Source organism: Trametes versicolor (assembly GCF_000271585.1).
Source record: "Trametes versicolor FP-101664 SS1 unplaced genomic scaffold TRAVEscaffold_15, whole genome shotgun sequence".
Lineage (NCBI taxonomy): Eukaryota > Fungi > Basidiomycota > Agaricomycetes > Polyporales > Polyporaceae > Trametes > Trametes versicolor.
Genome location: NW_007360335.1, coordinates 224,752 through 247,103, shown reverse-complemented (window position 1 = coordinate 247,103; position 22,352 = coordinate 224,752). Strand labels below are relative to the sequence as shown.

The 22,352-nt window shown below is 56.1% G+C and overlaps 7 protein-coding genes across 7 annotated transcripts; 4 read left to right on the top strand and 3 right to left on the bottom strand.

Moving 5' to 3' along the window:
- Positions 1-1,219: 1,219 nt before the first annotated feature.
- On the top strand, positions 1,220-4,091 carry TRAVEDRAFT_175665 (HET-domain-containing protein; the record flags this gene model as incomplete). The annotated part of the gene is made up of 3 exons (XM_008046890.1): positions 1,220-3,466; positions 3,534-3,690; positions 3,743-4,091. 3 exons carry the CDS (start codon positions 1,220-1,222, stop codon positions 3,895-3,897), a joined length of 2,559 nt encoding a protein of 852 aa, XP_008045081.1. The 3' UTR covers positions 3,898-4,091.
- A 50-nt stretch (positions 4,092-4,141) lies between these two features.
- TRAVEDRAFT_53953 (uncharacterized protein) lies at positions 4,142-4,570 on the bottom strand (the record flags this gene model as incomplete). Its single annotated transcript, XM_008046889.1, has 1 exon — positions 4,142-4,570. The coding sequence occupies one exon, from the start codon at positions 4,568-4,570 to the stop codon at positions 4,142-4,144; it is 429 nt and encodes a 142-aa protein (XP_008045080.1).
- An 849-nt stretch (positions 4,571-5,419) lies between these two features.
- Positions 5,420-5,824, bottom strand: TRAVEDRAFT_32168 (uncharacterized protein). Its single transcript, XM_008046822.1, has 3 exons — positions 5,797-5,824; positions 5,641-5,744; positions 5,420-5,573 (listed from the first exon to the last, which is right to left on the bottom strand). Exons 2-3 carry the CDS (start codon positions 5,714-5,716, stop codon positions 5,455-5,457), a joined length of 195 nt encoding a protein of 64 aa, XP_008045013.1. The 5' UTR covers positions 5,717-5,744; positions 5,797-5,824; the 3' UTR covers positions 5,420-5,454.
- A 2,235-nt stretch (positions 5,825-8,059) lies between these two features.
- Positions 8,060-8,632, top strand: TRAVEDRAFT_86424 (uncharacterized protein; the record flags this gene model as incomplete). The annotated part of the gene is made up of 1 exon (XM_008046888.1): positions 8,060-8,632. A coding segment is annotated over one exon (573 nt), but the record flags the coding sequence as incomplete, so codon positions are not given.
- Positions 8,633-8,888: 256 nt separating this feature from the next.
- Positions 8,889-11,210, top strand: TRAVEDRAFT_24700 (uncharacterized protein; the record flags this gene model as incomplete). The annotated part of the gene is made up of 5 exons (XM_008046801.1): positions 8,889-8,939; positions 8,981-10,036; positions 10,119-10,523; positions 10,585-10,997; positions 11,084-11,210. 5 exons carry the CDS (start codon positions 8,889-8,891, stop codon positions 11,208-11,210), a joined length of 2,052 nt encoding a protein of 683 aa, XP_008044992.1.
- A 3,606-nt stretch (positions 11,211-14,816) lies between these two features.
- On the bottom strand, positions 14,817-15,005 carry TRAVEDRAFT_136205 (uncharacterized protein; the record flags this gene model as incomplete). Its single annotated transcript, XM_008046887.1, has 1 exon — positions 14,817-15,005. A coding segment is annotated over one exon (189 nt), but the record flags the coding sequence as incomplete, so codon positions are not given.
- Positions 15,006-18,665: 3,660 nt separating this feature from the next.
- On the top strand, positions 18,666-19,238 carry TRAVEDRAFT_86971 (uncharacterized protein; the record flags this gene model as incomplete). The annotated part of the gene is made up of 1 exon (XM_008046886.1): positions 18,666-19,238. A coding segment is annotated over one exon (573 nt), but the record flags the coding sequence as incomplete, so codon positions are not given.
- Between the last annotated feature and the right edge of the window lie 3,114 nt (positions 19,239-22,352).

The following is a 22,352-nucleotide window of genomic DNA, read 5'->3' as shown; positions in this document are numbered from 1 at the left end:
GAGTCGGAAGTGGATATCGGTGCAAGTGGTCTCTTAGGCGTATGAAGGCCATAGGGCCACAGGACAGTCATCCACGACAACCTCGCGAGGATTTGTAGGCGAGGTATCGTTGTCATGACTCTCTAGCCACCGACTCTCGAAGCCGCATAGTAGTGGCACCATGGAGTAGAGGATCAGCATGATTCAAGCCAACTGTGGAACTGAAAAATCCGCGATACCCGAGTGAAGTATCTACTAATCACCTCTGTTGGGAGAAAAATCGCGGACCCAAGTGACCGTCAGTGCCCGACGTGCTGATTCGACAGTTATGTCACTTACGTGGCCGAATATACATCGTCCCTGCCTTGCATCATGAGTGCTCTATCTGGGTTGTTAGTTCGAAAACGGTAAACCTCTGCAGTAACAGCAGCGTGTGAATTGGACTCGCGCCAAAGGGCGCTTAATGGCCGGCATTCGCTGTCGCTGCACTTTCTCCTCGCTGCACTTTCTCCTCGCCGCATTATTCGTACATACGGCAATCACAACGATAACGACAACGACCACCACAACGCAACCGAGATGCTGTTCGGTTCGATTGTTCTTTTTGTGCGATATGCTAGGCCATCATACGTGAACACTGTTCAGCGGGGGCTATCAGAACGCAAGTAAGTTGTTCTTGTTTTATTGCCCTTACGTGTGCACTACTCAGATACCCTTGCTAAGTATCACAGCCCCATTCGTGCGCCCCTCTCATGCCAATATCATACTGCTGCAGGGCTCTAATCAACTAATGGGACTAAAGCACTGCATTTCCCACCAGCAGGCAGCTTGCATCGCCCGATGGCTATGCATGACCTGCGTCCGCCAGGAGTCACACAGGCTCTCCAACTGTCGCTAAGGCCCAGGCTACACAGCTCTACTGCCTATCAGCCAAGCTATCGGCTTGCTCCGTATATAAGTATGGCAGGCTTTGACTTTGCGAAGCTGCAACATACGTTCATCACCGCCTGTTGCACGATATCCAGATTGATGGGATCCGCCGCTCCGTAGGCGGGGCTTGGGTGAGTGTCTTTGACCTCGAGCTGTGCGAGCCGCAGTATATAATAACTGGTCCTTAGCACACTCACCGCGAACTCGCTGAGTATTCTCGTCTGATCTGAATTTTCACCTTCAGTTGAACCCGGTAAGATGAAACGGGTTCAGGCGCGGCGCATTCTCGCTAACAATGTCAACAGGTGGCATGCCGCGCTTCCTACACACGCACACCGGCAATTTTGTCTGGATTGATGATCCGGAAAGCTGCTCCTACGCCATTCTCTCGCATACGTGGCGCCCCGCGAGTGCAGGCGGTGAGCAGTCGTACGACGACGTCCGGAAGCTCCAGGCCGACATATGCGCAGCACTCGAAGCGCCCAAGTCGCGGCGCTTCAAGGTTGCACGGCCGGCATCCCTTCTCGACCATCCCGACCTTTCTGCGAAGATCAAGGGCATCTGCGCGGTCGCGCGAAAAGCTGGCTTTGACCTCGTATGGATCGACTCTTGCTGCATTGACAAATCCAGCAGCGCGGAGTTATCCGAGGCAATCAACTCCATGTTCGAGTGGTATCGCCTGGCAGACATTTGTTATGTCTATCTCGCTGATGTCCCGGAGGGAGCTACTCCCGCAACTAGCCTAGCATTCTGGCAGAGCCGATGGCACACTCGTGGCTGGACCCTTCAGGAGCTCATCGCGCCGAAGCACATCGTATTCCTCTCTCGCTCGTGGCACTTCCTGGGTACAAAGATGGGGCTGGCTGCGACGCTCGAAAAGGTTACGGGCATAGACTTTGCTCTCCTGGTTGGTAGAGCTAGCTTGAGCACCTTCAGCGTCGCTCGACGGATGTCGTGGGCGGCGAGACGGCAGACCACCCGCATCGAGGACAAGGCGTACTGCCTCATGGGGATCTTCGGCATCCACATGTCCCCGATATATGGCGAGGGCCAGAATTCATTCGCTCGTCTGCAGGAGGAAATCATCAGAAACATCCCGGACCAGAGCATCTTCGCTTGGGGCCGTAGCTGTCTTCTGCAAGACGAGCGGGATGTGCGCAGCCTGAACACCGCGTGGCGCGGCCGTGCGCACGAGAGCGCTCTCCTAGCCCGGTCCCCCGAGGACTTCGAATTCACCGTCGACGAGATTCCTCTTTCTCCGTCGGATTTCGCGACGAGTCTTGGCCGGACTCAGGCCGAGCTCGAGCTACCATCACTCAACTGCGTCTTCACGCCACAAGGTGTATCCGTCCGACTCCTCTGCCTGGACCTCGCTCTACTTCCGCTAGCCTCCCGCGCCCTCTCCACGCTTGACGAGCAAAACTCAACTTGCGAGGACTGCCAGCGCGAGTCATCGGCTCATTGTCTCGGCCTTCTCCAGTGCAAGAACTCCTACGCAGACGCCCTCATCGCTCTGCCACTGTGTGTTCCAAAATCTACGGTCGGAGAGCCTTCTGGGTTGATTGTCACCACACATGGAAGATGCGCCAGAGACGATCATTCCCCGTTTCGCATCGTGCGACTCAGTAGGGCGTTTCTGCAAGACCCCGCTCTTCATCTCGCTCTCAAATCCCGGGAAGTCTTCATTCGCGCGCATCCTTCCCCTAGTGCCGCGCGCGGACCAGCACCTCCTCTGGATCCCGCACTGTCTGTCTACCTCGACCCTGGGTGCCTCCTGGATCTCCAAACCCTCGGTTTCAGCGCATCTGTATTGGTAGTGGACTGCCCACCGACTACACTGGGCGAAGAGACCATTGCGGTGTCTGCAAGGACCACGCTCGCGTACGGCGCGTACCCGCAGTGCCCCGAACAGCTATTGGAGGTCCGGGTCGATCTGGTGATAGACTATGCCGCGCGCGCCACGGTCCCGTTGAGGCTCCCACAAGTCCTAGGCCAGTGCTCCATGATACGGTTTTCCATTCGGCACCTCTTCAATATTGCGGTAGCGCAGCCGACGGTGCCCAACCAAACAGAGGTCCTTCGGGCAGCGCCGCTCCACACGGATCCGTCAAGTCCTCGTTACGGGCTTCACGAGGTTCGCTGTGCCGACGGAGGTACGGGAACTCGCGTGCTGAGCTGGGACTCCGACGATCCCTCCGGAGCAGTCGACCCCCTGAAGAAGTCCATCGAAGCCGAGTTCATCATCCACACCGACGCGCGCGACGGGAACGCAGAGCAAGAGCGGGGCGCGTTCGACATACGGCTCCTGCGACTTGCACTGTACGCGGAGAAGCATGCGCTTCATGAGTTTGGGTTCGATGGATTGCGCCTGTGGATCCAGCTTACGGAGCCGTATCCATTCCGGAGGATGGTCGATGCTGGGCGCGGCTCTCACATAGCTGGTCTCTTCGAGGACAAGCTCGAGACGGACGAGAACCTCATCGACGACGGTTCCGGTGTGCATGATCGTGATGACACATGCTCGTTCGCGGAGAACAACGAGGTCCCTGCGGTTTTGGTGAGTCCGTTACTCTGTGCCCTGCCCCCTCGTACGCCTTATCTTACGAACTTGGGGCTGCTACTAGTTGCCACTGCCCATTTCGCTCAGGCAGTTCGAGACTACGGACACTGAGTGGAAACCACCTCCGCTGGGGATCCGAGCACGCGCAGTTCCGTGCGAGTGGGCCACAAGCTCGCGCCGCTCACCTCGGTGGAGCTCCAGACTTGTCCAAACCTCGGCATGTGAGTATATCGATACTCACTGTCGTATTCCCTGCATGCTAACATCGCCCAGTGTTTCGCATCTCCAGATTCAAGACGTTCGCACGCACGCCACGGATCCGGCTCTTGGAACGTTTGAAGGCAGCAGTTATACCTGGAGGCCTGACAGCTGATAACACGGTGCATTTGAACGTGAGCAACGTTTCACAATCGTCTACACCCCTATAAAACTGGCCGGCATTGAGCACGATCATCTATCATCTGTACTGGTACGTGACAGCCGTAGTCTGGACGCGCATCCTAGACCGTGTGGCAGGTTATAGTGTACATGTCAAAGGTTTGCTTATACTACACCACAAGTTACGTATCATGTCCCCTGCGAGTTCTTTGTTGACCGTCCTTGACCCGATTTCCTCCGGAACCTATATAAAATTGTTGAGCTAATACGAAAGCGAAGGAGACAGCGCATACTTTAGAATCCCGTAAGAGCGTCAAGCCGCGCGAGCATATCGCACATCTTCCGGTCTATGTCCTGCATGTCCAGAGCGTGCTGGGAGGAGAGAGTGGTAATTTGCATGCGCATTGCGTCGTTCTCGTGCCGGAGCGCCTCTACGCTCTCCTCCATTGCGTATCGAACGTCTGCGTCCCGGCAGGGTCTCGGAGAGGCGCGCGGATCCCTGTCCCAGTAGCCGTCTGAGTAGACCAGGTACTCCGCATGGACAATAGTTCGCCTTCGGTGAGCGAGGCGGTTGAATACGGAGATACGACTTTCGCTGTGATCGTCCACATTGGGGAGGCCGTTCGAGACGCGAGAAGCGTTGATGGCAGAGACATGGAGCGGGGCATCAGGGGATGAGGCCTGAGGGGTCGATGAAGGGAGAGTCATCAAAAAGCGCGGCATCTTACAGAAATATCAAACAAACTCGTGAGCAACCAGTCCGGTCCACGCGAAGTGATTCTCGTGCTCACGATGTTCTCCGCAGATTTCTGAAGTGGAAATGAATATCGAAGAAGTATGGATGAGGGGGAGGGGTTTATCACAAGTCCGATACGCCTGCGCAGCTTCCTGGGTCTGCATCGCGCGGCAAGAGAGAACGGTATGTCAATAATTAGGAGTTGCGATGGCGAGACGGATGAGTCGCGAGGAGAGGCAGGTCACCTTAGCGCCGAAGTCCGGCCCTGCCACGTGCACGTCATCCGCCCTGGCGGTCGGCCTCCTCGGAGTCCACTCTTCTCCTGCGCTCACTCGCTCGCCCATACGCATACCTCTGGCTTAGTATCGGACTGCACGTTCCCTGATGCTGCTGTTTTTCTCTGTTCTCTAGGATCTACACTTCAGCCTGCCACTATCTCAGTGCTCTCGCACCCCTATAGTCCTCCCCGGTGACGGCGAGCGGACGTCCAGGCTCAGGCAGGATACTTAATCATGGGCCAGTGCTATGCTTAGCATTGACTAGTACCAGGTAAGCACGAGTCAGCCTCGGCTACATGTGAAACATGAAGGGTGCGGTCCGGTTGATGTCTGCGCTTTGGGTGCTCGGGGCGCACTGCTTATTGTGCAGTTCAGTGCGACCGTCTGCTTTTTAGCTTTTAAATCTATGCTCATCCGACGTCGCTGGCTCTCTCTGTGCTTGACCAGTGGCTCTGTCACTGATGCGGCTCGAAGATAATTCACCGAATGAGTGCTGACCTACCCGCTTGTAGGCTGCACTCCTGTCTTTCTGCCTCTGGCGGATTCGGAGAGCCTCCGAGAGCATGTCGCTCTTCACGATGCGACGAGGTATTTTAGGCTTCTTGCAAGGCATTTGTCAGGTAAGTACTTACGCTACCATCCACACCCTCTCGTACATCGCAATTTGAGAACGTAGCGCAGAACTCCGAGCCGCTCATGCAGTGCCTGTTATGTGCGAGTCCCCATCGTCCGCTTGGTGATTCTTTTCATCGTCCTACTGATGGATGCGTGATGTAAAGAAATGCGCCGCGAGGCATGCGATGCCGCAAACTTCATGAGGGGCACAATACTTACGACTTCGTTCGGATAAGTCATATCGGATGGCTCAATCGCAAGCAATGTGGTATGTTCAGTAATCAGTTGGGCCAGCTCGGTCATGACCATTGCATCCTCAGCTTTAGTAGTGCACCGTAGCCACAATAACTACACCCGATGACTCCTGCGAGGGGCTCTTTCGCCCACGGGTGCAACTCAGCGGTCGTGTCGTGCCCTACACTTCTCAAGTTCGACGCAGTCGACCGGCGCACTCGCTCAAGGTCTCTCGACACTTGATCGCCACAGGGGTTTCCTCCCTGGCTCCAATCTCTGTCGGTTGTGGCGTTCACCGGACGGACCCTATGGCGTCTCTGGACTATCTAAGCTCGTGTACAGTACCAGTGTGGATGCCAAGATCTCGAACACCCCTGCGGCTCTCGTCTCCCAGCTCTCAAGCTCCCTCCCAGCCTCTGTCTAGGACAAGCTTTCGTGTACTAGAGCCGTGCCCACTCCCCCCGTTTCAATGCGCGCTATCGTACGCGCCGAGTACTGCGTGGGCTGGTCGCATATGCCTTCCAACCCCGTCCGGTAGCGCATCCCTTGTTCCCGGTTCTCTTCGCGGCACCTTCTGCCCAACTCATCCGGTTGTGGACTATCCCCTCCACGCACACGTTCTCCATCTAAGCCTTGGCTGCACTCATCATTGCGGGGACGCTGCGCACTGGGAGTCCGCATCGTATCATCAAGGCTCGGGGCACGCGCATCCAGTCGTGGACGATCGAGCGCATTCTCCAAACCCACAGCGCATTTCGAGGACTCTCGCTGAACCTATAGTCTGAATATGGACGCTACGTGCACGAATACGCCGAACCCTTCGTTCCCCGATGTCGACCAGTACCTGCAAGAGGCCGACTCAGTGCATCGCCCGCCTCGCGCCCAGCGCACATCCCACCGCAATTCAGGCGCGTGCCTATCGAACATTCCGTCGCCAATTGTTACGCGCTGTCTACCACGAGCGCTATGCAAGTGCGATCTGACTATCTCGAACACTACACGCGTGGCACCTGACTCCTCATTTTGCAGTGCCTCCTCCGTGGCTGGGCCGCCATCGACAGGTCAGTACTTCCCCGTAGTAAAAGCGTGTGATCCGTGGCGAACGTCCGAGGCAATTGCAGTTCGTTCCTCGCACTTCTCGGCTCATGGCGATGTTCATTGTCTCCGCAGATGCGCGGCTATGCGGTGCGAGGCATCGCCGAGCGCCGCTCCCCCGCCGTTGAACCTCTGCGCCGCTTGAAGGAACATATTGCGATGCAAATCACATCGGACGACGGACGTTCGCGCACCGCCCGAGTAACTTGCAAACAATCGGAAACTTTGAGTTCTAGCAGACGTCGAGCCACATCTGGCACCTACTGCGACATGGACGTTGATGGTGTGATTCTTCCGCGGCGGACTCTCTGTTAGCTCACGAGAGTTGCTTTCCGTAGGTTGATACCTGACGCCTTACTGTCAAAGGCGGTAGGTGGCGTGTAGGCTTCACGCACCCTCACATTCGCTGTTGTGAGGCCAGTTCAACGTCTTCATCATATTCTACATGCTGTGGGGCGGTGCAGCGTCGTACCACATAGGTGTCTGCGTTCACCAAGGGCTGTGTAACGTAAAGTACAAGCGATGCCGGGTGCCCCCCCGTTTTGTAGCATTCCGAGCCAAGGGATGATGTCGTTGAAGTGATCATCACCGTCCTTCCGCAATGGACTGGACTGCAGCTGCACACGTTCTGTTCTGAAAAAAATTAGGCGCTTTATGGTCGCTGCTCAATTTCACTGAGTCAAATGGGGTGTTATGCAAATGGGCGAGACGCTCGTGAGCACGGTGCATTGCGTTCGACAGAACCTTAGGGCCTTCCCGTTTCTCGTGGAACATTGCTGTGATCATCTTCCGGCCGGATCCGCCCACAGCAAGGCAATATAAGGACTCAAGACACACGCTCAGAGTCCCTCGCACGCGTATCGGGCACGCTGTCAGCCCTTCCACCCATCTCCCTTAACACACGCACAACAGGTCCCCTAGTTAGACCAGGTCTACAGGATTAAGGTAAGCATGAGATCATCCATGTGCATACGCGTTACTTGTTACTTACTGAAGGGTCTGGTTGTCAGCAGCATGCCGCGCTTCTTGGACACGTGGACGGGCGAGTTCGTATGGGTCGTCGATCCGAGCCAAGTCACCTACGCTATTCTATCCCATGTTTGGCGCCAGCCAAAGGATGGCGCCGAGCAGTCATTTTCAGATGTCTGCGAGATCCAAAAATCCGTGAGGGAAGACCTGGGGGGACCTCGATCATCCGCCCCTACTGAATACCACGAAGAGCGAACCATCTTCGCTCACCCGAGGCTCTCGGACAAGATCAAGGGCTTCTGCAGGGTCGCGCGCGAGGCCGGTTTCCGTCTCGCATGGAACGACACATGTTGCATCGATAAGACAAGCAGCGCCGAGCTCTCCGAGGCCATCAACTCGATGTACGAGTGGTACCGACTCTCGGATATGTGCTACGTCTACCTCGCGGACGTCCCCGATGGTGACATAGCCCGTAGGGGATCGGACTTCCGGGGGAGCAGCTGGCACACTCGTGGCTGGACGCTGCAGGAGCTCATTGCTCCCGAGTTCGTCGTCTTTCTGACTCAGACCTGGTGCTTCCTCGGAACGAAGATGAGCCTCGCGTCAGCTCTCGCGCGGACGTCTGGGATCGACTTCGATATCCTCGTAGGACGAGCTAGGCCGGACTCGGTCAGCGTCGCGCGCAGGATGTCATGGGCTGCCAAGCGAGCGACGACGCGTGTTGAAGACCGCGCGTACTCCCTGATGGGCATCTTCGGTATCCATATGCCACCGATCTATGGTGAAGGCGAGAAGGCGTTCATCCGTCTCCAGGAGGAAATTCTCAAAACCACCCCCGATCAAAGTATCTTCGTCTGGGGGGATAGCTATACTATGGATTCTCTGTATGACCGCTGTCGCCGCTCGGTGGTCAATTGGCCTGGGACTGGCCCACTCGCAAGCGCCACGTCGCCCTTCGGAACATGGGGATCCCTCCACGTAACCCAACTCACACCATCATATTTTTCAGAGATGCTAGACCTCGATAGGAGCGACGTTCCACCAGTGCATTGTATCTTCACTCCGGAAGGCATCCGTATGCGGGCTCTTGGCCTCTCACTCGCAGAAGCGCCCCATGTTCTTGAGGTATTTCGAGAGCCGCGCTGGGGCTATACTTGCGCGGAGTGTATGCAGCTGGGGGAGTTGGATACTTTGATTCTCCTACAGTGTCACGACTCAAAAGGCAATCTTCTCGCGCTCCCTCTGTGCCGGCCTCGAGAAGAGGGCGAGAAACGCAACCGGTTTTTCGTCGGAACCCACGTGCAATGTACCGATGGTCATCATCATCTATACCGCACCATCGGACTGGCCAAGCGGGCATTGGCACAGGTTCTACAGTCCCTAAAACCGACGGAACTCGAAGTGACACTCCTCCGCCACCACCCACAGCCCCCGATCCCGAAATCACTCTGCCTCAGCGCCAACCTCCCAACGTGTATCGTATGGAAGTCTTCCGAATGGTTCACACATCCGGAGACGGTCTACGCCATCGCTCCTCACAGCATCTCAGCCCTCCGCGCGTCCGGCTTTGCTACTTCTACTTTGCGGGTGCAAAAATTCCCCGAGGAAGAAGAACCGGGGACCATCATCATGGAGACCACGCTGACATCCTGGAACGAGAACCATGAACACACCCCGCGCACCATCGAGCTTTCTATACTGCTGACGCGCTTCCAGCACGGAGGAACTTATCTGGACCCGAGCAGCGCGACGGCATACTTCTCCATCAAGGGTGTGCGATCCATCGGGTCACACTGTCCTTGGCCCACTCCCTCCATTTACACCACCGCCTCCCCTGACGACCCACGCCGCTATGCTGTTCAAGTGCTGAAAGAGGTCCCAAACCAAACGTACTGTGACGCTCACACCTTTCAATACGACTCAAAGGGCAAACCCGCCAGCCATACAATTGCCCACACCGAGCACATTGTCAACATAGACGGTCAATGGAACCTTAGGCCGCAATCAGCGATCTGCATGGCTCGGACCATACGGGTTGCGCTGCAATTTCCTTTCGCGAGTACGGTCGGTCCATACATCACAGACCTCTGGATGTCTATCGATATGTCGGACAGCTTCGAATGCACGCTCCCTTACAAGAGCGTTTCGGACCGGTCCTCGCCACAAAGGATTGATGGAGTCGGCAGCGAAGACATTTCGTATAACTCCTGTGAGGACGAGGACGAGAATTTCACCCCCTCCTTGACCGCAAAAGGAGCTACAGTAAGCGCGTCCCGGCTACAACCGGAGTCTTCTCTTGCTTCATCGTGTCCGATGAGCGGCTCTGACGTGCGTTTGTGCATAGATGACTGCGGTGTCCTCAGAGCGTCCTCACAGTTCATCTTCCGCAGCGACCACCACTTCACCGGACTCGGATCAAGTCAGGCATTCGGGGACTTCCACCCATTCACGTCTCAGTGAAAAGCGGCGACGTCAAGCCAGCTTGGACCTGGATGCGAAGTCATTGGGAAGTGATCGCTCTCAGCGGGCTCGCCTCTCCTCTCCCCAGGAGTACAGTGATTGGCTCTTAAGCACGCCGCCAGTTTTGTCTCATGGACGATTGGACCCGAGCCCCTCTCACTCGGGGGTAGCCCAAATGGGAAACATCGACGGACACGGGACATACTCAGACGATCAGAGCGCCACCGAGGACCGGGCTTGGAGCAGAAGCGCAGGAGAGGAACTCGCGATCATTTCCCGACCGGAGGCGGTGAGCACGGGCTCAGATGCTACCTGCTGTGTCCTGCAAGTGCTAATATAACCATCTACAGGAGACCATCCCTCCCAACAGGCAGATTAATGAACAGAGCGCCGCCAACCACGCAGGTGCTACACTGCCGGGATTCCCAGGGCTCGTCAAATGGCTCCATGATATACGCCGGAGTGATTCCCCCGAGGATTTGGGAACACAGCAGTCGCCGTCCAGACACCTTCCTTCCGCACCGACCACTCCCCTCACACACTCTCTCTCTGAAAATGCCAATATACCGGACGCGAGTCAGGAAACCATTGAGACGCTACGACGCGAGAACGTCGCTCTGAACGCCCGGATCGCAGACCTGGAAACAAATAATGCGAACTTGGCATTGCGGATGTCAGAAATCTCTAATAGGCTTGACACCCTGACGCATCACAAGGTACGCACTGATATCACTCGAGTTTTCTATCACGGCTGGCTCACTCGGTGGGTTTATGGCTCAGTTTTGAGAAAACCTCTTATCCGCGATCGTCTTTTGGTGCTGTCTCCACCCTCTCCCCTGGAACGTGTAGACCTGCTGCAGCACTCGCTCCCGGAGCCGTCGATGGTCGGGAAGAACGTCAAATGGACTCGTTCATGGGCTTGACTGCGACGATTCTCCAAGTAGACGCGAGAACGCCACCATCCGAGCGGAGATAGAGCAGCTGAAGAAAAAGAATGGCAAGTTGTGGTCTGAGTTGGCCGCCGTCTCGTCGCAGAACTCGGTCCTGGCATCGTGGATGGACGCTATGTTCACTCGACTCGACGCGTTGACCGTGCCTCCTGGTGCGTAATCCTGCCGTTTGTATACTGTACACCCGACTGTTCGCTGATTATGTTACTCGTAAAGCTGCCAGCGCTGAATAGAAATGGAGTTCTTGGTATCTGGACGATCACCCCGTATGTTTCCGTTTGGCTTCGCGCAGAGAGTATTCGACCTGATTGTGAACATGGAATCTGATGTATTTGATGTAACGACAAAGCTTTCCCTCCCCTGCGGAAGAGGCAGATTCTGTGACCTACAGCTTGATCAGCAGAGCGATAGGATGTACACGCAAAGTATCGACATACCGTAGATGAAGGAGAAAGAGACCAAATTCTCTTTGCTCCAGACTGCTCACGCGCGAGCCATAGCGTCGTGCACGCTCGCGATCCTTGCCCACTCTTACCCTAAGAAACTTAGACAAGCCGTGGCAGGGGAAAAGGGACCGTAAACGAAGATGGAGCGACCCAGGACAGAGATGGGAAGCGGCAACATATGGACGCGTTCCTACAGCGAGGGAAGACCCCGCGCAATCAGATGGCACAACTCGTGGCAGGTATAGGGCATCCCGCGACGACACGAAAGGGATATGGAGAGCCATGATGAAGCCGAATGTAGCGAGGACCGGATATCCGGGGCTGAGAAGGCGGTGTGGTGCGAGGGGTCCTTCGACGAGGGTGAGGTCGGCGTTTGAGGCAGGCCAAGCGAGCATAGACAGAGTTCTTGCGGGATACATCGCTGCTGATCAAAGATACGAGATAGTCGAAGAATAGGTTTGGGCCGTGGCTACGCTCTCGTGCGAGAGTTGCGAGAATACTCCCGCGTAACCAACAGCACGGTTCACCCAGTCGCTCTGGATGTTCTGTGTATCACCGCATCGGCGGAAGATAAGGGTTCCACGCGACGCGGCGACTAGACGTCATCTTGTGCGACGGTGGGGTGGGCTACGAGACGACACCTGTGCAGACGGTACGCTAAAGTCCACACCGAAATGTTGAGCGGGAGGCGCATCGCGGAACGGACTGCACACGTACCCTAGATCCGACCGAGTCTCAAAATACCATCGTCATCTCCGTGGGCGCATCCCCGATCTGGTGAAGCAGCGTTTTGACGCGGTGTGCGGGAAGGGCGCCGTGAGTTATGAGATCGCGAGAACTCGGCAATCAAGATGGTAGTGAACTCACTTGCGCGGACAATATCTGGTGTAGCTATCCTGGGGAGTCCTGTCTTGTACGGACGCCACATGCATTCAATGGACAACCGTGCTCGGGCGTGTCTAGAGTTAAAAGAAGATGTCGTGGGGTCCAGCTCTTGAACATAGACTGCTGCAGGTGCGCAAGGGGGAGAACGATGTGTCGAGCAGGAGCGAGTGCGGCGCTGTGCGGCGGCGAGAGAGGCTGGCAGCGCGTCGGCTCAGCGCCAGAGTCTGGCCCTGCTATGTGCGCATGACGTCATCGGCGCTCCCACCCGACGCGGTCGGCCAACTCGGAGATCTGTCCTTCTCCTGCACTCACTCCCTCGCTTGCAGTCGCTGCGTCTCTGCCTGGACTACGCTTGGCTGGCTCTTCCTGTTTTCTCAATTGGGCAATTAGACCCTAGACCTCCTATATCCGACATACAATACCGTCGCATCCTTATGGTTCTGTCGAGCGACGGCGTCGAGGCTCAGGAGGCGTCGACACTCGGGCAACAGCCATGTGTTCGATTTGGCGTTCAGGTAAGCAAAATTCGGCTTCTGATCCATGTACACGTCTGGCCAGTGGATGATTTTGGAAGCTTCGCCGGCAAATCTTTGCGCTATGTCTGTTTATGTTCCCCGCGATCTTTCGTCCTGCAGTCATGACTTATCTGCGACCGTCCCTATGCGATTCGACTGTTTCTGGCGCACTGTGGTTACTTCGTATCGATGCTTCTGGCTCGGGCTCAGAGATGGCTTACAGATCGAGTGCTGACTGGTATATCCTTATAGGTTACACCCTTCCTTCGCCCTCTGACCGATTCGGATGTCCTCAATATGTGGCGGACTTCGAGATGCGACGGAAGCTTTGTACCTGATAGGAATAATCTAGGTGAGCCACTTTGTTAACGCAGAGGTCTGTTACACGCGGTATGGGATTGTGGCGTGGAACTCCGAGCTGCTCGTGGAGCGCCTGTGCACAATGTTCGTCAAATACATCCGCTCGTTTTCCGCGTCGTCATCCCGTCGTTGATGGTTTTCCGAAGGGATGCAGCGTGGAAAGCGTATGCAGGAGTGGAAGGATACAATTTGTTTTAACAGATCCTCTCCTGTCGCTCGACCGTACACAGTGCGGTCGTATACTGTGCCAGTGCGAGTCTACCCGTGGATTCGACGTAATCAATTGCGCTGGGTGCTCACAACTTGCAACGGCTACGCATATCGAGTTTTAAGCCACGCTCTCAGGGATGTCAAACGCGGCCCTGCGCGCGCATTTCGTGGGCAATGGGGAGCCGAGGTGAAGTCAGCGAGCTTCAAAAATCGTTCGGGCTGCGAGTAATTGTAAGCATGGGTGGCACCAATATAACTATGTCAACGACAGGACTAGTACGTGCGCTGGGTAACCGCATCCTGGTTTACCACATAAACCATGCTCGACAGCGATCAAGACGTACCTCATGGAGACCTCGATAGGTGGCACACCCCCATCGCCTGATCACCATTTCAACTTGCGCACCGCCGACGTCTTCACAGGCTCTTTCATCATAGTCGTAGTCACCCCTCCTGCTCGAGCTCGCCGTTGCCGTTGTTGTTGCCATCCTGCCAAAGAGCGCCTTGCTGGCCGCCACCGCTCAGGTGCTCTCCGCCGTGCCGCTGGCGTAGGTTGGCTGTAGCTTGTGCTTCATTGTCGCAGTAGTCGACGGGACGGGCGGCCGCGTGCGCATGACGAAGTTCGCAATCATGTTGGGTCCGACCGGGAGCGTTCAGTGCGGAAGGCGGTTTGCGTAATTGGGCGTGTGCATCCGCCCAATATCACAAGAGTGCAGGATACACTCCCTGCATGCGGAGGTACCCAGAGAAAGGTCATGGAATGCGAGGGAGGCTGAGGCAACGTATCGAGATCCCCCAGGTGCGAAGTCGGTCTGCAATGGCTCGGTGTAGCGCTAGAGCTCCCCGGTGAGCAGCTCGCGGAGCGGCCCGGGCGTGGCGCGCCCGCGATCTGCTTTATAGAACCGTAGCGTCTCCCCGCTACGGCCTTCTGCAGATCCGCGGGCCTCAGTTTCTGCGAGAGGACGGATGGCGGACAGCGCTGTGACGTAGGATCAGATGTATCGCTTCGCGGTGAGGGAGGTAGTGTTGGTGTAGTCAATGTGGCCCCATTATACGTGCAGGGGGTCGCCGGCGGCGAGGGTTTCGGCGTACGCCTCGTCGACGCTTCGGTCCACGAGGTTCGAGATCGCGCTCTTTTGGCCCGCTGGCATCGATCTGTCGTACACCGCTCAATCAGTCCTCAATTCCAACCTAATGTGCATCTCAGAAGGCCTACTTAAATGATCAGGAACCAAACGCGTTTTGCTTCTTCACCGGGCGTGAGCGGCTCACGGACGATGTACTCGTCGAAGTTCTCGTCTGTGATCAATAAGCGGAATGCGGGGTTCCACCGTGGCGACTCGACGTTGGACGCTACCGCCTCCCTGAGCTTTAAACCCATCCGTTGAAAGCGTGAGGCGACGGGGACAGCCGTTGGCGAGGCATCTTCCGTGGCGCGATGGAACGTGTGTGCAAGGGACGGTTTGTGGGGAGAATGGTCATCGGCGACATCAGTCTCTGCTGTTGGCCAAGTTTCCAGCCCGCAGAGATATTATGTGCGCTAGAGAAGGCGATGCGCAAGAGGGAGGAGGTCAGGACGAAGAGCTGTACCACAGCTGTCGTACACAGACGTTCGTGTGAGATGTCTGTCTGTAGGGGATTGTATATGGCGTCCGGATTTAAAGCACCCGGCATCAGCAATGTGTATCCTGAATCAGCTATGTCTAATTCATGCGGCAGGAGCACGGTACCCACTGTATGCCTTTCTTCCCCACGTTGTCCGTCTGGGTTGTCCGTCTGGAATTCCTGCCAGCAGCGAGGAGACGCGTCCTCCCGATTCGGTACGGTGACCGCCGGCTCACACTGCGAGATGAGTAGAAGACCTTGATTATATACGCCCTAGACTGCAGATATAGAGCAGTAAGTCGACAGCGTAGACGAGTGAGTGAGAGCAGAAGGAGAATAGCCGGCGAGGGCACGCATGCGCACTTGGGAGAGGTATGCGCATTATTTAGGCGCCAAAAATGACGTCATCGCTGCTCGTCCAGGCAACAACGCTGGGCGCTTCGTGCAATTTCTTCTTTCTCCTCGACGACCATCTGGCAACGACGAATTCCCCGCTTCTGTGCTCTTTCCCTGCTGCTCTCTTTCTTCTTTTCTGCGGTCTTTCTTGCACCCTGGGGCTCTGATTATTGCAAAAACTCAATGCGGCAAACACATGAGATCCTCCCGAGGCCTAAGACATACTGGAACATGGGTAAGTACGCTAGATCCTCGCTCTCGGCTTGAAAAAGCCTCCCTATCCCTCCTGTATCGGATGCACGCATATCACCTCGCTTTCAGGACTTGCGTATGTCCACTACCGGCTTCGTCGCCGAATCGTCGGATTTCTCTGGTAGTGGCTCGCGACGCCCTGGGCGTCCTTGGCGCAATGCGAGAGAGCATCTTGAATGGTACATGATAGCGTGGTGACCACCTCGCGCGTGTGGCCTGGATCGGTAGCTCGACTTGTGTCGCTCTCTCCAGGGCCTTCACAGGTGTGTACGAGCTCTTTCTCGTTTCTCCCGTCGGTGCAGGCTTTTCTGTGGCCTATAGCGTACGTCGTGCCGCTTTGTCGCGTCCCGCAACTCGTGAGTACGTTCCTCCCACCAAGCTTACGCATTCGGGCGCGTAATGCATAGTATCTCGGACGGGTGGTGTATGTATACAGGGCTGGAACTGCCTACGAGAAAGAGGTGACTCCACAGGCGTTTCGTCCCGTGTCCTTCAAGGGAGCATGCCTGAGGAGCAGACAAATGCTTACTTTCGGTTCATCTCACAGGACGTCCGCCAAGATCTTGGCGCCGCGGCCTGCTTCCCGAAAGCCATCTCTCGTGCTTGTACGGCGCGGATAGGCCAATGCTACGCAACCTGTGTGCTGGAGACCGCTCGCATCTCGCGTACGTCCGCGCTTGATGGCGAGTATTTCGTCGCCCCGTCAAAACTCATCTCTCTATGTACAAGCAGTAGTCGTTTAAGATGGCAGAATAGCGATACGAGCGCGAAGTCAAGCACTCGAAAGCGATGTTACCAAGAACTGTTTCGTAGGCGTACGTGTATTCTGACATAAGTCCCTACCTTTTCGTAGCGCGTGCTAACCCTGATCATAGACAATACCATCAACAGCCCTGAGCGGATTGTAAACGGCGCATCGGACAGCTCTCGTACCACCTCTTTTCGCAAAAGATATCGTACGACGACCGCGAAGGCCAGCTACGGCTAGGTTTATTTCCCTTGTCCAAGTTTGTCATCGCCACTGACCACGTTACGGCGTCTTTCAACCGAGCATACTCGCCTGCAACCAGGTCCGACGACTGCGCGGGCACCTTTTCCAACGCCATCGGCGTGGGACACACGAACACCTGTGCGAGCCTTACGACGAAGGGAAGGTGTGATTCCTGGCACGCGTTACAGCCTCTGCGCGGGGTGCACTATCGCCAGCCTGCTGTGTCGTATACGGCCGCGCGAACGTTGGATACTCGATATGAGTACTCCGGTACCGGTGAGCAGTATCTACGGCACTCGCGTACATAGTGTATCAATAGTCGTAAGCTTCTGCGGGTTTCGGATGGCCTCATCGCGTCGCTGAGGCCATCCTTATTTGCAGATTCTCCAATGAACACTCGTTGTCCAAGACCGGCTTCGCAGACGTCGCAAATACCGCAGACTCCCGCTTGCGTGCGGTGAAGAGGGCGAGACCGGCTCGCCGCCGAGGACGAGCATTAGTATGGGATCGACGTCCAGCGATTGCAGAGTAGGTTGGTACTTTCTGGGCTCCACGAGGTGAGTACCTGTCTGCTCGCTCGTGACATTCATATACGACCACTGTACGGCGCTCCGGGCGCGGATAACAAATAAATGGCACACTGTTTTTTCGTGCGATCTCGTGCGAGCAGTCGATTTCCCTCGCTTGTTACGATCTCGCGGTGCGATACCTCCCGACCACCCGCTATATGTATGCTCGCGGAGCGCCTGCCCTCTTCGAGGGCCTCCGCGTCTGCGGAGGGCGGCGCAGCATAGCCGACCCACAGAAGCAGATAGTGCACTGCGTTCCCGGGAATGGGCGTGGCCGCATACGAAGACGGTGGACTGGTACACCCTTCTTCTTGCGTACTCGTAACAGGTACGTGTCCAGCTGCTATGCAGTATCCTGTGTATACCTTCCTCGTGTGCATCCATGCATCGGATGTGGTGGCGCATGATAGTCGGACCACATAGGCGTTCACGCTGACCACAGCATGGGAAGAACGCACAGCAGCGCAGATGCCAGTACTTGTCCGCGTTGCAACATCGTCGGTCGCGAGACGGAGTCTCCTGAGCCGTTCACGCCGTGTTCTTACGCATGCAGCTTCATACAGCCCTCCTTCCAACATTGTCCGATATTGGCATCCCGGTTTCGCCAGTCGAATATCAGGCGGCGTGCTTCTTGGGGAGACGCCTGCGCAGCCCCGCGATGACAGAACCATGTAGACGAGAAGGTCTTCCCCTCTTCCTTGAAGCCGCTTCCATTAGCCTCGGGTGCAATATGGGCATGGCGGTGCGAGCAGTATAAGGACGGGGGGCGCGCTCTCAGAATCCCTTGTACGCGTATCGGGCACGCTGTCAGCCCTTCCCCCCCTCTCTCTGTTTTCAATCCCTCTGGAACTTCTTCTGCTTGCATCTGTGTAGCCCAACGAGGTGAGTATGCGAAGTGTTCGTCGCACGATCAGTACAGCATGCTTATGCTCTTCATAGGATGCCGCGCTTCTTGAACACTTGGACGGGCGAGTTCGAGTGGCACCCCGATCCGAAGAAGGTTACCTACGCTATCCTATCCCACGTCTGGCGCGAACCGGGAAAGGGCGGCGAGCAGTCGTACAACGACGTCCGGCGCATCCAGCAAGAGGTGGAAGAAGATTGCCGGGTCCGCTCTGCACTCCTCGCAGTCTCTGATGGGAATGAATTCGAAAATACGCCAAACCTTACCTCCTGGGCTCCATTCGCGTCGGTCGAGCTCGAGAATAGCAGGAGCGCTGAAGACGGTACTATCTTTGCTCATCAGGGGCTCTCAAGAAAGATCAGGCATTTTTGCAGGGTCGCGCGCGACGCCGGGTTCTGGCTCGCGTGGAACGATGCGTGCTGCATCGACAAGTCAAGCAGCGCCGAGCTCTCCGAGGCGATCAACTCGATGTACGAGTTGTATAGACTCTCGGACATGTGCTATGTCTATCTCGCAGATGTCATTGACCACCCCGGTGGACCTCAAGGGTTCCGGAGGAGCAAATGGCACCGTCGCGGCTGGACGCTTCAGGAGCTCATCGCTCCGGAGCGTATTGTCTTTCTCACGAAGACCTGGAGCGTTCTAGGCACGAAGATGAGCCTTGCGAAGTCTCTGGTGGAGATCACTGGAGTCGACTTTGACATCCTCGTAGGAGGAGCTCCGCTGGATTCGGTCAGCGTCGCGCGGAGGATGTCATGGGCTGCTGATCGAGACACGACGCGCGTCGAAGACCGTGCATACTCCCTTCTTGGCATCTTTGGCCTCCACATGTCCCCCATCTACGGCGAGGGCGAGAACGCATTCCTCCGTCTCCAGGAGGAAATCATTAGGACTATACCCGATCAAAGCATCTTCGCCTGGGGAAGAAGATGCACTCTCAAGCTCTCAGACGAGCATGTGTGGCTCATGGTCGCACCATCAGCGTCGACTCTTGGTGGTCGTTATGGCCTACTCGCGAACTCTCCGGACACCTTCTCTGGATATTCCAATATGGCTCCTAGCGCTTCCTCATTTCTTGCGCATGCACTCCACATGCCAGAAAGCCAAATCCCGCCCGTGCATTGCATCTTCACTCCGGAAGGCGTCAATATGCGCCTGGTTTGCCTACCCCTCTCCCCAGTGCCAGGCATCAAAAAGGCCTTTCATGAGCCGCTAACCTTTTTGAAGACACGTGACGAGTGCAGACCACTGGACGACTTGGACGCACTGGCCCTTTTGAAGTGCCAGGAGCGTCGTGAAACGGGTACAATATCAATCCTTGGACTCCCCCTGTGTCGGTCTCGCCGGGAAGCGGGCGGAAGCTACCATGACGCCTTTCATATCGGAGGCTACATGCGCTCCGAGGTCTGCCGCTCCGCCTCGTTGTCCTATCGTGCTGTCCGTATAGATCTTAGAGAGTTGATGAAACTTCTGAAACACGTCAAGCCGAAGGTGGAAGACGTGACACTCCTCCGCCACTACTCGCATCCCTCGGTCCCGAAGTCGCTCCAACGGGACTTCACATTGCTGCATATGCTCACATCGGATTTCTACGACTATCTCAAAGACACCGTCTGCCAGATCTCTCCTCACAGCATGGACGCGCTCCGGACACTAGGCATCGTCCCTTCCCCTATGAAGGTCACACGCTTGGCCCTGTGTCAAGAGAGCATCCTGGAGACGACGCTTGCATTCCCCAGTAATGGCCGTGCGGGAACCACAGATGCCATTGCATTGCGACTTTCCCTCCGGGAATCCAAGGACGGTGAAAAACCGAAGGCTTGCTTCTCTGTCGAGAGAGTAGGCGTTATCGGCTCGGGCCCTAGACAGTCCTTCATCGGGGCCTCTGCTAGCGGCGGCTCGCACCATGCCGTCGTCGACACTCCTCACATCTCGGACGGAATCCTCGACTTGGACAGCAACAACGATAGCCGTATAATTATCCCTCTTGATAACACAGACATGTTGAAGCGCAAAATCGTTCAGACCGAGTACACAGTCCTGTCAGAGGAAATGTGGGACGGCTCGGCTCGGCTCCTACGAATTGCGTTGCAACATACCTTCAACGCGGGTCGCCATGCAGTCGATCGGCATCCCTCGTACCTCTGGTTATCCATTGACATATCGGAGGAGCTTCCATATGTACTACATACAAAGAGCGGGGTGGACAGTCCCTCGTCGGAACAGACTGACACCGACGTCTGTGAACGCGACTCGGACTCGGAGACTTCGAACGATAACAATAGGGATGTCCTATCCTTCGATTCGACCCGCCTCCCAATCCCCGTCGGCAATGGAGACACACGATATGCCACTCTGGAGAGCGTTGAGACCTTGCGGCAGGAGAAAGGCGCTCTGCGATTGCTGATTACTGATCGGCGACCACAAAGGTTATCGCAAATGGAGATCATGGACCAGACGATGTATGCGATGCTCGCAGGGCTCGATTCTTCCGCGAGCACACAAAGTAGGCAATCGTTCTTCATTATTCTTTGCCTTTCTTGATTTCCTCTGTTTGATCAATTGCATCACGCATGTCCAGAGATTAAACACAAGCACTGCGACGACAATCTGGTATCATCCGCCAACCACGACCGGATCACTGTCACGCCTCCACCCCTAGAGCCTGGAGCTATGGTGTGTATATCTCAAAGCCACTCATGTTTTGGATCACGTCCCTGTTCTCGGTAAACTGACATGGTGCTCTATGTAGGTAGCTGGGAGATCCTCTCCGGAACGTGCAGACCACTCGGATTCCGTATCAGCCATCGCTATACCCTGCCGCGCACAAGCAGGCCCCTCGGATGTACACGCAAAGCCAGGGATCAGTAAAAAGCGGCGACTCGATGCGAGCATTGGTGCGGAGTCCCAGGGAAGAGATAAGACGAAGAGGATTTGTCATGGCTCTCCCGGGACGGACAGTCCCTTGGCGGACGGCGCGTCTACCCATGGACCCTTGGATCTGCATCTTCCTATCTTGAAGCTGGGTCACTCTGGCGACGGCCCTGACCATAGGACCAGTGCAGACGGTCGGAGCACAGCTGCGGATTGTACAAGGAGTGGAAGCACTGGAGATGGAGGCGAGAACGTATCTGAGCCGGATGCGGTGGGACTGTCTCTTTTAGTGTACCCCCCACCGTTTGTCAGGAGTACTGATGGTTCTTCTTTACAGAACAACATAACTCGATCCCGCAAAGATGATGATCATGGAGCCGTCCATTCTGTAGCTACGACGCTTCCAAGCTTCGCCGCGCTCACCGAATGGCTTGGCGATGTTCGCAGGCGTGGCGCACCTCAATCTTGGGAGAGCCAGCTGCAGTCGTCCTCCGGAAACCCTCCCTCCGTACTGACTAGTACTCACGCCGCCCTCGCACCCGCTGGACACGCGAATACATCTGGCGCGGGTCGTGACACTTTCGACGGGTTACGACAGGAAAATGACTCTCTGCGGGCCGAAACATCTGCAATGCGCGCGCAGATCGCGAACCTGGAAGCGAAGAACGCGGCGGAAACGTCTGTTTTGCGCGCGCAGATCACGGAGATTCTCAACAGACTCAACGCTCTTTCCCCATCCCAAGGTATGTATCACTATTCCCACGTCCCGTGCTATCATGAGCCGCTCATTTCATTGGATTCCCAGCCTCGTAAAGATTCGAATATCGCCCTAGATAGCATTTTATAAAATCACAGCAGCTCGTTGTGCTCTCGCTCGAGTACCCTGTATATATTGATGTAGTCTCCGCAAGAACGATGAGCACGCCGTATCCGATTTTGAACGCAGTTTGTACCAGTGGATGATCTACTCCGTGACGCGACGGTTATACTCTGGGGTGTGAAGCGGAGGGGCGGCTGAAAGTTAACATGACCTCCGAGTCGGCCTGCCTGGGTGCTCACAGCTTGCGACGGCTACGCATGCCACGAGTTTGCACTCATCGACTGTGTCGTGCCAACAAAGCTCCGAAGTACATGTGCGATGCGTGGGGCCGAATTGAGAGG